The 16,026-nt window shown below is 37.3% G+C and overlaps 1 protein-coding gene across 1 annotated transcript in view; it reads right to left on the reverse strand.

Moving 5' to 3' along the window:
• MYO3B (myosin IIIB) overlaps positions 1-16,026 on the reverse strand; it is a 168,510-nt gene that overhangs the window by 88,686 nt on the left and 63,798 nt on the right. Inside the window, exons 10-22 of the mRNA XM_036386692.2 lie at positions 14,812-14,908; positions 13,816-13,932; positions 12,886-12,990; positions 10,668-10,751; positions 9,796-9,998; positions 9,335-9,433; positions 8,616-8,730; positions 8,100-8,226; positions 7,746-7,956; positions 6,530-6,677; positions 6,140-6,293; positions 3,587-3,675; positions 1,942-2,066 (exon numbers count right to left, since the gene is read on the reverse strand). Of these exons, the coding sequence (XP_036242585.1) occupies positions 1,942-2,066; positions 3,587-3,675; positions 6,140-6,293; positions 6,530-6,677; positions 7,746-7,956; positions 8,100-8,226; positions 8,616-8,730; positions 9,335-9,433; positions 9,796-9,998; positions 10,668-10,751; positions 12,886-12,990; positions 13,816-13,932; positions 14,812-14,908 (1,674 nt within the window). The remainder of the gene's footprint in view (positions 1-1,941; positions 2,067-3,586; positions 3,676-6,139; positions 6,294-6,529; positions 6,678-7,745; positions 7,957-8,099; positions 8,227-8,615; positions 8,731-9,334; positions 9,434-9,795; positions 9,999-10,667; positions 10,752-12,885; positions 12,991-13,815; positions 13,933-14,811; positions 14,909-16,026) is intronic.

Genomic DNA, 16,026 nt, shown 5'->3' on the forward strand with positions numbered 1-16,026 from the left:
GAGCAAAATCAGAAAGGCTTTTAAAAAATAAAAATTATCTAAGAGCTTGAAGCTATTCTTATAACACCATGCATAGAAGCACATGCACAATAATTTTTTTATCAGGATGTCCTGTACCAACTTGAGAAATACAGAAAACACCTAACTTGCTGTGTGCTCTTCATAGAATGGTAAATAGAGGGAGAAAGCACTCAGTGATTGTAAATAGGGAACAAGGAAGGAATGTAAGAGACCTAAAAGAGTAGGTAAAATACACCAGCATGGTAACTCAGTACAAATTTCCCATCACCCAGTGCAAAACAACAACTAAACAAACTATTTAGTGCAATACAACAGTAACTTTACATTAACTGCAATGAAAAGTATATCTTACTGAATCTTCTATGCATCTCAGGCAAAACACTCAAGTTGAGTGCTGCTGCTACTGAAAGTAACTCTGTAAGGCCAGAAAAAGATGAATTTGCATGAAGGCATCAGCATTCCAATTTAAAAATAGCAATAAAATAAAAAGTATATTTGCAATAATTTGGACTGATAACTGGGAAAAAGCACCTAATCGGTTTCATTCTGAAAATAACTCCAAGGTGTAAAACAGCTTGTAAAGAGGGGTGTGGACACACATTTGACCATGTGTGAGCTTTCTTTCTTGCTCTGCTTGATCAGAATCTCTTTTATCAATTTAACACAGACTCAAATGTAAAGTAGTAATACTTAGAAAGATCCTTTGTTCTCCACTTGGGCACATACCAATCCTCCATCATAAACTATATTCCCTTCCATCTAAACTCATTACAGCTGAAAGGAGAAGCAGATTCCTCACTGGATCCTCACTTCTCAAGGACCTCTGAAAGTGTGATTTGAGGCGGGGTAGTCGAAAGCCTTTCAATTGCAGGAAGAATTACCCTGTAACAGGAACCTATCCTCTGTAGTATATAAACATCTATTATGATATCAATTTTACATGTGCAAAAAAAGCTCAATATAATTTTTTCTCCAGATGTTCTTTTTCTACACAGAAATGCCAAGAGAGGTTATATGCATCACCAGAGGCTACAGCTGGGTTACTGACAGTCAAGAAATTCAAGGCAGAGAGCTGCTGCACAGACATAGGATTGCATCTACAGCCAATGTACAGTAAGCCTACCCAGAACTATCTAATGCATCTACCAAGTATTTCTATCTAAACATTCAACCTCATCTCCATATGTTAGCTCACAATAGTTTTTCAATCTAGTACAATCCATGATATTTAGATTTAGTATTACATACTTTTCTCACCCATTATGAAAAAGATGCTTTAAAAGTATTGAGAGAAGTATTCATTTGCTGGTTTGTTTGCATGGATACTGCAGAACTATCATTTGCATATGGTACTGGCATTCTGGTATCTATCCATGGAGTAATCAAACTTCATCTTCCTGTTTTATTTAGCTACAGATCTGGCACTTTCATGTAAGTCAAAGTCAACAAGCTTTAAATCAACAGAATTACTTCTAGCCTATTAGTATATGGCTTTTATAATTTGTAAGAAACTATGTATTACATCAGTGCTTCTAAATAGCTGGATATTACCTCCAAAACACCTTGATCTATATCACATGATTTATGAACTGTAAGACCCAGTACACAAGAATCTACCAACTGGGTACTGATCTTAGTAAAGGACTAAGAACTAGAAACTCCCATATTTTTATCCTGCTCTGAGAATGAGCTCTTGCCCTACACATCTGATAATTTTCCTTTCTCTGGAGTCAGGGAAGAATCTTGCTGCACAAGATTCATGAAAGAAAATGAAATCTTGAAATCAGAGAACAAACACTCTGAAAGAAGATATGATAAAATCATCGAAAAAAACCTGTCCAGAATCAAGTAAGAGTTTGAGAGGAACAGGTAGCTGAAGAAGTTACAATGTCAGCAAAGCTGTGCAGAACATACCCTGTTTTTGTTAATGGGCTAGAGAACAGCTGCTGAAGAAGTTTGTTCTCTGAAGTTCGCAACACCACCACTATGTCAGCAGGAAGAGTGTCTCTGTTCTTCTCAAGGAATGCAGAGGCATCATATAATACCTGGTGTGGAAAAACAGAATTAGAAATTTTGATGAAAAGGGTTACCTAAAACTTGCTATGTTCTTTAAAATGTGAATGGTCAGGATGACCAAGGAGACCAGTTAGCTTGGTCTGACAAGCAAATGAATTACCTGCAAAGGTCTTAAAAGTGAACTACAGCAGTGTGTTCAGAATGCTAATTGGCTATACAGAGTATCTATATTCATAGAATGCCATTGCACATCAAATTGGGTTAAATGGCTTAAATCCTGTTGTGCTATGCTTGGCCATGTCAAACGATTCTAAGCATGATGCAATACAACCGAGATACTTCATGAAAGCTTCAGCTGATCATTTACTTGTGATGTGAGAAATGGTTCCCAGGTGGTCACTTTCTATTGGTTCTCTGCATCAAACCTGTGATCTATAAGTAGACCTGCTGGAGGAATGGTAATAAGTTGGACACAATGTAGGTACGTTAAATCAGCTTCTCATGGCACGGAAAACCATATTAGGACAACAAAACATTCCTCTATTTCAATATTTTAACCATTTTGATTAGAAATTAATGACTGGATATTTGTATTAATATAAGAATCAGTGTTTCATTTTGTTTAATTGCAATGATTTTTTAGAGCTGTGTTATTATCACTTGCAATACTCTCCTCTAGCCCAATTTCTCTGAAGTCCATTAATTTACACTGAAATTGAATGTTCTCTGGCAATAGAAAACTGGCCAGTATTGTTTTTATTATTTTATTGTATTTTATTATTTGGCCATGTGCGTACAAAGAATTAACTAAAACTGTGTGTATTTTAATAGTTATTCTTAACTAGACAAAGTTACTGGAATACATCTTAAAATTTTGGAATCTTATAATGATCCAGAGATAAGACTTAATTGATAACTATATAAAACATGGATATTTTGATTTTGTCTATGAACAAATATTTGGGCCTGAAACTGCAAGCAAAGTTCACGTTATGGTGAAAACTGGAATGTTACTCTCCATATAAAGTAATAGGTGAATGTGAACCTCTGAGAACAAAAGATACAAAGTACAAGAAAACACCTCTACTAGCAAGTCTCAGTCTTTCCAATGCACTCTATAGGGACTTTAAGTTCTGTAACAGATACTGGTTTACACTGCTTTTCATGCATGTACTTTGCATGACACTCTGCAAGAGACTCTCACACAGAACTACTGTGGCATTCACATGCTGTTAGCAAGGACACAGCCTGCCCTGGCTCCATGGAGTCCCTCCTTTGAAATGACTGCAGTAATGGCATTTCTGAGGCCACGTTTCCTGCAGAAAGAGGATGCTTACTGTCTACAGAATCTGTGCAAGAGCCCTAAGGGTAGGCTCCAAAATCGACTGCTACACATAAAAGTTTCCTTGTGGAGTGTATGTTTGCATAAACTTTATCATTTTTTTCTATTAAAATGAGGGAAAAGAACCACAAAGCAGAAATTTCAGATAAAAACAAGTGATGACCATACCACTATTATCTGAACTAAATAAAAATCACATGACCTTACCTTTCCAGCATAGTGCTGAATTCCAAATGATAGTTCCACTCCTTTTGGTCTCCAGAAGTATTTGCATCGTAAGTTATCTTCAAACTTATCTAGACATTGAGAAAAGATGTTGATTTAAGTGACAGAGTGATTAACTACAATCTTCATCCTAATTAGCTGGCTAAATTGCTGCTCAGGAAGTCAGAACTGCTATAAACACATATTATCAGATTGCTCAGAAATACCAAGCTGTCACATCTGAATGGAACAGTTCATTTTCAACTAGCCCAGTAAGACTGTCTTTAAAAATCACTGTGGATGCTTTTGTACATGGAAAAATATTAAGCAGGAAGACCTAACGAGAAGATGTGATGATTTCTCATATTTTTCAATGAATTTACTTATGTATATGCAGGTTTTGGGGTGAGTTTATTTCTTATACATACGTACACTCAAAACTGTGCATAGATCACAGTCACTTAAATGCCTACTATTTGTATTTTCTCTACCTTCCTTTCTGCATCCATTTAGCTTTGTGCATCAGGTTTTAAGGATATATTTATGTGCTCAGTCTGAAATTGTACCTCATGTACCTTTGGATTTCTACAGAAAAAAGGAAGCTTCTCTATAAAACACCTTCTAAGGAGACTTTCTGCTTCCTGTGATTACCCCTAAAGAGCTGAGAGAAGAAGGAACACGGGTTTCTAGGAAAAATGTCTTATTAGGCCCTGTGATATTTGTAGGCTCTTTAATGTTTTGTAATTAAATTAGTACTCTCTGTCCAACACTGAAGGCCCAGGTAGCAATTCCCACCTGCTGAGACAAGGAAACATTCCTTGAAAGAAGCAGGATCCCAAGAAACCCATTTTAGTAAGAATTAGTGTTTATACTGTGAAGCTTGCTTTTATACTAATTTACCTGAACAAGCAACTTGAGACCTGAGACCAGAATCAGTTGATAAAATTCTCTGTCATGCTCTGTACATCAGAAAATATTATTAAAATATTTTTTCTAATGTTAGAATCCAGTAACATTTTTGTTAGGTTTTTCTGTCTATTACCACTTAATTGAGCTTGTATTTAAAGCAAAAATAACTAAGTTTGGAATTTCTAGAGGTTGGGACGGAGTTGTGGAATTAATGATTGTCTGGCACACGTGGACAGGGCAAAATATCCCACTTTGCTGCCTGCTTGAGGGAGCCTGCTGTGCTGCGTACACATCAACAGTAAGGCGCAGCAGCACTGGACAAGGGAAAGTACCTCTGGAAGTAGAAGTTCAGTATTCAGTATTAACCGATTTATAAAGCCGACAGGGAGGCAGACAACTTTAGCACACAAAGGAGGAGTGTTGGAGGTCCACCCTGGAGTGTGCCCGCTCCTGGGGCCCCAGCCGCCGCCCCTGTAGCCCAACTCCCCATCCAGCCCGCCGCCATTACCCCGTGAGGGGGAGGCGGCCGAGCTCGCGCCACAGCGCCCCCTGCCGGCGCAGGGGAATCACCGCAGCCGCCCCGCCGGGCCGGAGCCAGCAGCGCCCCTGGCGGCCGGGAGCGGAACTGCAGAGACGGGAAGCGCCCGCAGCCCAGAGAAGGCGGCCCCGGGGGTCCGGTCCGGTCCGGTTCGGTTCGGTTCGCTGCTGCTGCTGCTGCTGCCAGAGGTGTTGCCTGTTTGTCTTGTTACACATATCTACATGCGTATATATATATTAATAAAGAACTGCTATTCCTTTTCCCATTGCTTTGCCTGAAAACTCCTTAATTTCAAAGTTATTATTATAACTCAGAGAGAAAGAGGTCATATTTTCCACTCCCAAGGAGGTTCCTGCCTACCTTGGCAGACACCGGTGTTTCAAACCAAGACAAGCAGCAGAATAAAACCATAGTACTCATTCTGTCTGTGACCTGAATTCCAGTTTCAGCTCAGCCTAGCAGCAGTGAAAAATGTGTTGTGCAATTTAACTGGAAACTGTTGTTTTTCTCTAACTGTTTGGGTCTCTGCAGCACATTCCATTGACGGAAATGGAACTCTGTGTCATATCACAGGGAAAAATGCAGCGCTAGTAAATAACACAACAGCTTTAAACATGGCATGTGCTGTGTATTTAAAGTTGGCACCAAAATTTGTCAAAATTTATGTAAAATATGTATGAAGACAAGGAAATACTCAGCCAGATGGCACACCAGAAATAACACTTCCTATGTATTATGAGATAATCTGGAGTGAAGCAGTATTTTCTAAGTGGATAAACATGGGCCTAGGAACCTGGGAAATCCAAATTTTATTTTCAACACTAATACTACATACATGGACAAGACACAGGACATTTCCTTGTAACAGTGAAAAAAACAATAAGCCCTTGCCACCTGATATTTCAGACAACTTTTCCAATTTCAAAAGGATAGAAAACATGTAAGCAGAAAAAAATGATGAAGCACAGTGAAAAATATACTTAGAACGTGAAATGAAATGACACAGCCTCAGGACAGTTAGGATAGGAAAACTTGAATAAAGATGACATTGCATTTGTATATGCATTTGTCATTTCCCAGACCTTTCCCAGAGGTTTACTTGTACATACCAACTAAAGTTAGGTCTGTTGCCTGAGGAAATCGACTTTCTTCATCTAGCAGAGACAGGAGACCCATGGGTTTCTGAAGGAACATATCTAGAAGTGGACGGTTGTCCTCATACTCCACGGTAGTGGCATCAATTCCCTCACTCTGATATTCCATCTACAAAAGTCACCAGCACAATTTTAATAGCCAAACAGTAAAAGCAACATCATCATTAGGGCATTTATGATGCACAGCAATGCTCTATAGGCCTCAACAACATTATTTACACAGCTTCAACAGAACGATGTCATTATCTCACATTTAAATCACATACTCATTTTATAAAGTAGTCCTGAATAGGATTATGGTGTAGGATGCTGAATTCAGCTAGACCTCAACAGAGTTGAATTTACCTGCTCCAGTGCAAAAATATGTTGATTGAAGTAAAACTGGATCTGTTCATTAGCAATATTTATGCACAGCTGTTCAAAAGAATTTCTTGCGAAGTTCTCAAATCCAAATATGTCTAGTATCCCAACATTCATCCCACTTTCAGCACTGCTGCATGTGAAGATACAAAAAAAATTCATTATGGGCAACACCAAGTTAAAAGAAAAATAAATTTGCTAAACTAACATTGTATAAATGATTCACTCTGCTGCAAAAATCAAGGAGGAAAAGTGTGTCTGAACCTAAGACAACTTGTGCATTTGTAAAGCATTGCTAAGACTTCTGTTTTCCACTTGCTTCTTGCAAATGAAGAAGACAGAAAAATCATAGATACAGAGTAACAGACACTTAGCAGCCATATTGAAACAAGGGGTTTCAGTAGGCATATCCCAAATAAAATCTACTGTCTGCTCCTCCAGGCAGAGAAAAGGTGTCAAGGTTTAATGGTACATTTTTGCCACACTCATTCAGAAGGTAATTACCAAATCTGCTGCTGCTACAAGCTGGACTGTCCATGTGCTAACTCAAGTACATTCAGTCACTACCAGAACTGCATGAAATGGATGAGAATATATCTATATGACATAGTGAAGTAGCAAGTAGAGATCTCAGATCAAAGGCATTTTCACATTTGCTGAGAGGTTCCTTGTTTCTAAAATCTCTACAGCTACTTCAAAAGATCAAACCAGCCAGATCAGTGCTTGGCAATGAAATCATAAGGATGTGCAATATAATGTTTCTGTAATTGTAAAAAATTTAAAAATAATCACATCTCAAGTAGCAGCACAATAATTATCTGAAATCTGCATTTATTACTTGCTTACAAAAGCAGGGGGACTGTAAGGACTGTACTGAATTTTTTTCAGTGTACTTCAATTATTTATCAGCCTTTTGTATGATTTTCATGTTCATTACATAGGAAGCATCTTTTTAAAAAGTGGACAGCACTTCAACCACCCAATTTCCATTGACTTCAGTAGCTAAATTCTATTCAGCTCTTTGAAAATGATGGGCTTAATGTCCTGGAAACAGGATTCAGTCTCACAGCATGAAAGCCATTTTGAAGCCTTAGCCAAAATAAACACAGCACTTTTTCTGCAAAATCAAAAATATACAAATGGATGAACCCATCCAACACGTGCACAGTAAGTACACATGCTTCAGTGATGTGTAACTTGCCATATATTTTTATCTGGCTGAAGCAGCGTATTAATGCGGTTTACGATCCAGCTGAAGAGCCGCCCATAAAGCGCTTTGGACATGGCATCCCGCACGTCCGCGGCTTTGTCCACCGTGTTCGTCCGGATAATGGTCTCACCCCGCGTCACAACGCAGTGGGATGTTAGGGCTTCTTGAAGTTCTTCTGACCCAATGCTTAGCAGTGCAGCAGCTGAAAGACAGTGGAAAAAGACACACAATTGTGGTTATGCGGTGGAAACCACCAGCATTGACCAACTGCTACCATGAGCTAGAGATTATCACAAATAGAGTCAAATTGCATATACAGAACTGACAATGTTGAAAGGTATATACCATTATCTAAGGCTTCTGGGTTAGGAACCTCACTTTTATCTGTTTGGTGTTGGGAAGAAATAGCAGCAAACTCAATATTTCCAGTATTTAAGATTCCAGTCAGTATTCTGTACACTGAATACACTTCCTGTAAAAGATGACAAGAAGCACTTTAAAGGAATTCAGCAAGATCCACACATCATATTTAGGCTATGAAGGAAAAAAAAATGGATACTGGAATGGATATTAAAGCTTGTAGCCTTCTCTGAGATCAAGTTCTACAAGTTCAAGTAAGCTTCTATTTACACACCAAATAGCACAACAGAATTGCCTGAGGACTAACTGGGACCTCAGGCTGGTCTTGCCTTCTGAGTGGGGAGTTATGCTTTCACTGTTCACTTCTGTCATAACAGAGATTTTGTGGCTCTAAACAAATATCTCTAACAGAGATTTTGTACATCCACAAAATCAGAGGGCAGCACTAGTAGTGGTTTTCCTAAATAAGGTCAATAATGGTTTAGCAACTGAATCTCTTACCTCATCAGTAAATCCTATAATTCTAAAACAATGCTGAATTGCTTCAAATTGTCTTCCATAGGAATCTTTAGTAACAATATCATGCATTACTCTTCCAGTTTCATTATCAATATATCTAAATAGAGTGAGAGAAAGAAGGCATCACACTACCACATATGCCAATACAAGCTCCAGTGACTGAAATGCAAGTACCTCAGTAACTGGAAACAACATTTATCTCAATAACTTTCAATGATCTATTTTGATGCTAATTCATAAGAAGCTTTTGTTTCTGTTGCATTAACGTCTGCATTATTCTTTGTTAATGTCTAATTATGTTACCAACATTTCACACACATCCCCCCCCCACCCAGTACAGACCAGATGCACTGCAAGTACAAACATCAATTAAAAACCTCCAAATCATATTCTGGGTTCTTCCTGAACCTGAAGCATTACAGTAAGAAATCATAAGGAGGGTTGTCTGCATTTGAAAGTATGACAAAATATCTACATAATGAGCTTGGTTCTTCCTCCTTCTGTTTTAATAGTTCAACTTCTCAAACAAATGCAAATAATATAATGCCTTAGTGTCCATCTTCTTCCCACCTTGGGAGGATTAAAAAAGATCCTTAAGGAATGGAGAAGGATTAAGAGAGATTTGAAGGCATCATACTGAAAGCAAGTGCTGATCAATAGCTAATTACAATGAGCAGTTAAAACAAGTGAGCAATAGTTACCTAGGGGGCTTTTTATCAGGAAGTCTATATTCAGAAAGTTTCTTCTGATGATAAAGGCCAGCATAAATATAATAAAATATATGGAAATTTTTTTCTCCCCTGGAAAAGAAAAAGTGTCCTTTTAAAGCATCTGTGTTTATTCTTGTGGCATCTTGTACAACAAATGTAAAAGTAGTTCTTATCATGAGCTCACTGAAGCAAGGTAGCAAATCTCCCACTTGTTTTAGTAGTGTAGGATTAGCAACTGTGAAACACAGAAAACCCACTGAACACAACATTATCCCAAAGAATTAAGCTGCTCTGGTTTTAACTCCAAAAGAACAGGACCGTTCTGTTGTCATAGCGCTGGTACAAAGGATTTTATTTTAGAACAGAAAAGTATCTAAACCACAGAATTTTTGATAATTAAATCAATTCAAACATTACATAAATGCTATAGGACAGACAATTAATATACCTACACAGCCTGTTTTATGACCCTTGATTTTTCAAGTAGATATTCAGAAATCTTTGCCCCCATTACAGCTCCTGTAGGTGTAAACATCATTTCCAGATATTTTCCAAAGCGACTTGAGTTGTCGTTGATGGCAGTGCAGGCATTCCCAAATGCTTCAACCAGAGGATTCACCTGGAGAATTTTCTCACGCAAAGCACGGTTATTGGCCTTGACAGAAGGGATACAAATCAGAAGGATAATTAGGATAATATAATGCTTACCCCCAATCCAATTCTTGCTCCAGAAGCAAAGAATTCTTTTCTCATGCTTGTATGGAACGAGGTACTGTGCTAACCTTTCTATTTATACAATAGGAGGTCTAACAAATTGATAAAATCTCCCAAAGGTAGCAAACTTCTTTTTCTGCAATTGTTCCACCTTTGACCTGTTTTACAATTAGTTAAGAGTACCAAAAGCACAGTGGACTAAAGATGCCTACTCAGGGCTAAGGTGACATGGTTAATTTTCCAATTATTTTGTGTTAATAGAACTACTCATAACATTTAAATGTGTAAGATCATTTAAGATTAGAGCCAAAATAATATTTTTCATTCTTTATTGTATAAATAATGTTATATGTGATAAACACTGTACATACCTACAGGTACTGAACACTCAGAATCTGGAACCTTCTCTTTAAAAAACTATTGACTGGCTTGGTGTGAGTCACACTCTCAGATCTTAATTCAATACTCTCACATGCATGATTACTATGTCCCTAAATCAAGGGTGACAATTCACATGAACAGCTTTAAGTATTAAAGATTAAATAAAGTGAACATTGGAATAGAGTTGGGAGGATTTCTTCATAATTTTACATAATTGGCTAGGAAATACCTTTCCCAAGAAGGTCAAATGTTGGACGATCAGATGGGCACTTTCTGTCTTTCCAGCACCACTTTCTCCACTGATGATAATGCACTGAACACAAAAACCAAAATATTTAAGTGCATAGTTCACCATATGGTTGTTTTTTTCTTCTATTACTATTCCTACCTGTTATTTCATGTTTAGTACCAAAACTACAGAATACTTGAAGGGTCAACTCCCTTCTGAAAGGAGACATCAGCAAAGGCTCAGTGTAGTAATTTATTCCCTGGATTACTAAAATGCATCTTGCAATGCCCGATCCCAAGGTCCACGTGAGAAGCAGTGACTGAATTTTGAAGGGCTAGAGCACAGAAACAAGTGACCATGTCTGAGCTCACTACATTGACTTCATGTGAATTAACATGAGTCACAGGGTACAGCTGGTTTTGACACACTGTCCAAATGCTTGTTCTGAAAAATAATCTTAAATAATAGGTCTTGTGTAGAGAGGCTATTCTGTAGGTGATGCTGATATTCAAGCCAGAACAGCAAACTAGCACACCTAAACATTTCAGAAAAAATGTGCAATTGTTCACTGGGTGATTCTGGGAGGACATATCCACCTTTTTCCTGTGCCAGCAGTCCCTAACACATGGTATTTTATAGGCTCTTCAAAAGGCTTCCAGACTTAAGAGGCTACCTAGAATGGTCTAAATCAGTTTCCTTCTCTCTGCTGTTATGCTTCATGGGCAAAATGGAAGTTGAAAACCAGTTCCCACCTGAACACTGAAGAATGCAGATCATGGAAAGTTTGAATTCTAACAGCATTTATTATTTACCCTTTTCCCCCCATATATTCTACAGACCACTAGTACAAATATTATTCTACTTAAGGCACATTATCAACTGACATATAATTAAAACGTTAACACTGAGCAGTTGCATAGATTCACAGGTTTTTCTGCAAACATCCAAAAACTATTTGCATGATACTGTGTATACACAAGATTCTTTGCTAGGAAAAGATACAAGGTCCTAAAATACTTGTTGCAATGCCCCTTCATATAGAACTGAATTTTGTGAAAAGGTTTGAAAGCTGCAGCAGTCACTTGGTGGTACCCTGTGGTGTCTGACAGCAGATAGAAGAACCAACTCTACGTAATGTATGCGATATGACATTTGCAGCTCATTTATTTGCTTCCTGTCAGTTATTTTTGCTCTAGGAAATTGGTACCACATTGATTACACTACCTAACTGTCCTAGGGTGACCAATATTTTTCCTCAGATAACAAATTCTCACGTAAGTTACTCTAACATGAGTATTTGTTTTCTTTAATACCTCCATCAAAGAACACGTAAGTCATTAAAGAAGTATTACCCATCTCCCAGGCCAGTGTACTTTCATATAACAGTAAAACTCCCTTTTTATTCTTCTTCAATTTTCAATTCCTCTTCAATTCCTCTTTTATTTGTCTTACTTTCTTGGCATTTTCTGATTTCAGGCTTTTTATTACTTTATTCTGGTTTTGTGACTTTAAGAGAACATTTTCTATTAATTATTGTGTGATGTCCAGGGTAAAATAAGGAGAATTTTATAAACAAAAATAATTATCAGCCTTCAATATTCTTGTACACACAGCACATCAAATTAGAAAGAGTATGAAGTTATAATCTTAAGAATGTAGTAAAATCTTCTACCACGTGGTATTTTATTCGCATTAAAATCATTGCTATATAATTGGATTTTTGTCTTTATTACATTTATAATAGAACCATACTTTATTTTACAAAAAAATTTTGCTACTGGTTCCTATTTTCTGTGATTTAGTGTCTTTTTGCAGCAGAAAAGTGGTTAACACTCTGTTAATCTGTTATGGCATTGAGAACCCTCTATTTAGCACAAGTATAAATTACTGAAATACCTAAGTCAAGACAGACCTAGAATCAGAATGTGCAGCAATACTTTGCTGCTGGAGTCAACAGCCAGAATTTCATGGGTGTCCAGGAAACTATATTGGTCAGGTACCTCCATCATCTAATTTGACCTTTCAGTCCCTTTCATATCACTGTGTCCTCTTCAGAACTCCCAAATCTGACCAGATTTCTACTCTGGTTTTGCTGATTTAGGAATAAAATGCTTAAAGAAAAAAATTCCCAAAATACAACTTAACATTATTCACAGCCCTGTAGCACAGTGGCAGTATGATTAATACAAAACCTAAACCACAATGAACAGATCCTTACCTGATCCTTGCTGAATGTAACCATGCTTTGGTAGGCAGCATCTGCAGAGGCAAATATGTGGGGTGGATTTGATGAACGCTTCACACCATGGTAAAGCTTGGAGAACTAAATTCAAAGAAATACACACAATAGTCAAAACATGCAACTCAGCTACATAACTAAGAACTGAGAAGAAGACAGTGACTATCATCTGTTCAACAGAAAGGAGTTGCCTGTTATACCACAGAATTTCCACCGAATCAGCTGGAACAGGAGTGGTAATTCTTGGCACTACCCAATTTCCAGAACACAAATTACAACACTGATGTTTCCCACACAAGACAATGAAGAGAACTGTATCACAAGGAAGAGAATTTCAAACACAAGCCTTCAATCAAGGAGATAACCAGTTCATACAAAAGAAACTTACAGTGAATCTGAATTCTGGTCCCCTATCTGAAGCCCTGATTTTGGCATCCATGGGGACTAAGTTCTTTCTAGCTCTGCCTCTCTTCATATACGGAATTAAACTCATGCTTACAACATTTGATTCATTTGCTTATTTTAAGGCAGAACTGATGGCACAGAACGTATAATAAGCCTCAGTCAGAGCAATTCTTCAGCAAGCAAAAACCTCAGGATGAGGAGGTTCATATAACCATCTTCTGTTTCCAAGAAGAAAGCCCTAAATGCTAGGCAAGAGGCACAGCTGTGCCTGGGGTAATCTTTGTCCCTCATGTGGAATTTGTGCCTCCAAGAAGTGAATAAAATCAAATGAAACCAAATTTAACAAACAAAACAAACCACATTTTTAGCCACACTGTTCTGGAAAAAGAAAAGGCTGAGGTTTAGTCTGTGCTCCTAACTTCCAGCATCACTTAAGTATTTTAACTAGTGGTGTTAATATAAAATGTAAAGCAACTTCCATCTTCAGCTTGGAATTTCTCTTACCTGGGGAGAATAAATGCTGAGATTCTGGAAGGGGTTCAAGGCTATTAAAATGTCTCCAACATAAGTATAAATCTGTAAGTCAGCATAACGTTTTTGCAGCTGATGGATAATGGTATCCTGAGAAAATTACAGAAAGTTTGATAGTTATAGAGTATTTTCCCACTTAGGAAGACTTTTATAAATATACTGAGATCATTGTTTAAGAAATACTTATTGTGTTTCTAATTATATTTTAAATGCCAAGCGCACAAAATAAAATGTTTTCAAAATTCTTGCTAATGTCATAAAACTAACTTAAATGGCAAGTCCTAAATGGAAATTAGAATATTTCCTTATATTAGCCTGAGAAGTAAATCTTTTGAAGAGAAAATGGTGGTAAGACATTATTGCTGCACTTCACAGTACATGTCCATTTAATTTGTTTTTTATTTGGCCATGAAACAAGGATAATAATTTTTCAAGGATTAAATTTTAAGTAGTGGTAAAACTGTTTGAACAGGACAATAGCACAATTTAGTATTATGCCTTTTTCTTGCTGACATGTTATTTAAGGATTATCAACACAAAAATTTACAGATACTTTGCAAATAGCTGATACAGTGAAATATAAAATGGATAGTTTTGTCATTTTTTAGCCAGAAGCAGTAGATAATATGATATCCTATATAAATCAATTATTTTAGAAAAAATCACTTAAAACTACATCTTTATGACTGAACTTGGCATTTTAGGAAACTCACAAAAATAATTTAAACTAGCATCATTCATAATAAAGCTTTTCCACATTATAGTATTCACTGCTCCTACTTTTATGCAACTATATAAATTAACAAAGTGAGGGCAGCAGATCAGTCACGTGAGAATTCTTTTGCCTTGAAGGGACAAAAGATTGCAAGAAGGAAATATTCTCATTCTGCTAAGAGATTCCTAAAAAGCAGAAATAGGCAAGAATGTGAGATGCAGTTGTCAGAAGCTGATACCCAGACAATACAGTACCTCATTGAGGACTTCTAGATTTACCAGATCATCATCTAGAGAGAACTTGTCAGCTCTGTCCACATGGTAGGGTCTTCTAGTATGTATTCTTTCATGCCTGGAAGTTGTTAGCAGAGCACCAGGGTTATGAAAGTGTATTAGAGACAGGAAACATTAAGATGCAAAGGGAAGTCCTGGGTGAATGTTTTTGTCATGCACAAACACAGACCTGCTCTCTGAAATGTGGAATTTTGCTTGCAGAATCCTTTTATAAAAGCAATAGGTCAGCTTGCTGTCTGGTGTACTATCTGTTCTCTCTTTCACAATATATAACCCTATCTATTTATCCATGTCCAGCAAAGATTTACTACTTATATACTCACTACTCCTTTACTCACACTCAGTAAACTAAAAAATTCTTCCTCTTTTCCCTTCCCTCCCTGCTCTAAGTTAATAAACTACCACTCAGTTTAATTAAATGCTACCCCCACGTGCCCAGCCATAGTACTGTCATCTAAAGAAGATATAAGAAGCAGTAAGTAGGATAAAATCCTACTGTTACCTTGATGTATGCCAAAGTGCCTCCTCAGATGACCCTAGATGTGGCCCAAAACAACGTTTTTGAACCACAGCTGCCATCAGACTCTAAATTGTATGGATGTTCAGTCAGCTTGTCTCCAGAGATTTAAGCCACACAACAAGCAGCAGAGACAAACTGTCACATAACCCCTTTATAATCAGATTATACTGAAGGAATCTTTGAAACTGTGGTGTAATGTTTTTAAACAACACATCACGTTGGAAAGGGAACAAATTAAAGGCTGTAACATGTCTTGCACAGAGGGTGTGAAATATGAATGCTGTAAGCACAACTCTGCTTTTCTTTACAACAAACATAATCAAAGCATAGTAGAAGGACACCCACAGAGATACAGTCTGCATCCTGCTGTGTAACATTTAGCATTGATCCTCAATGACAGTCCTTGACAGATTGTTTTTGCAGTGGTTGCCATGTAGAAAGTAAGAGCCACATGATCAGGCATCCCAAAACAAGGCTAAATATTATACCAAGCAGTAACAGAACAGCACTGTAACTTGGCAGGAAATACTTGTTTATCTATATAATGTTCAAGGTTAATATGAAGATGTAGCAGGTTTCCTTAATCATATCTTCATATGCTCTTGGAATCCTTTTTTAAAAATAAACATTGAGGCATTTTCATTTTCTCCCTTTAT

This window comes from Molothrus ater, chromosome 7 (assembly GCF_012460135.2).
Source record: "Molothrus ater isolate BHLD 08-10-18 breed brown headed cowbird chromosome 7, BPBGC_Mater_1.1, whole genome shotgun sequence".
Taxonomy (NCBI): Eukaryota; Metazoa; Chordata; class Aves; order Passeriformes; family Icteridae; genus Molothrus; species Molothrus ater.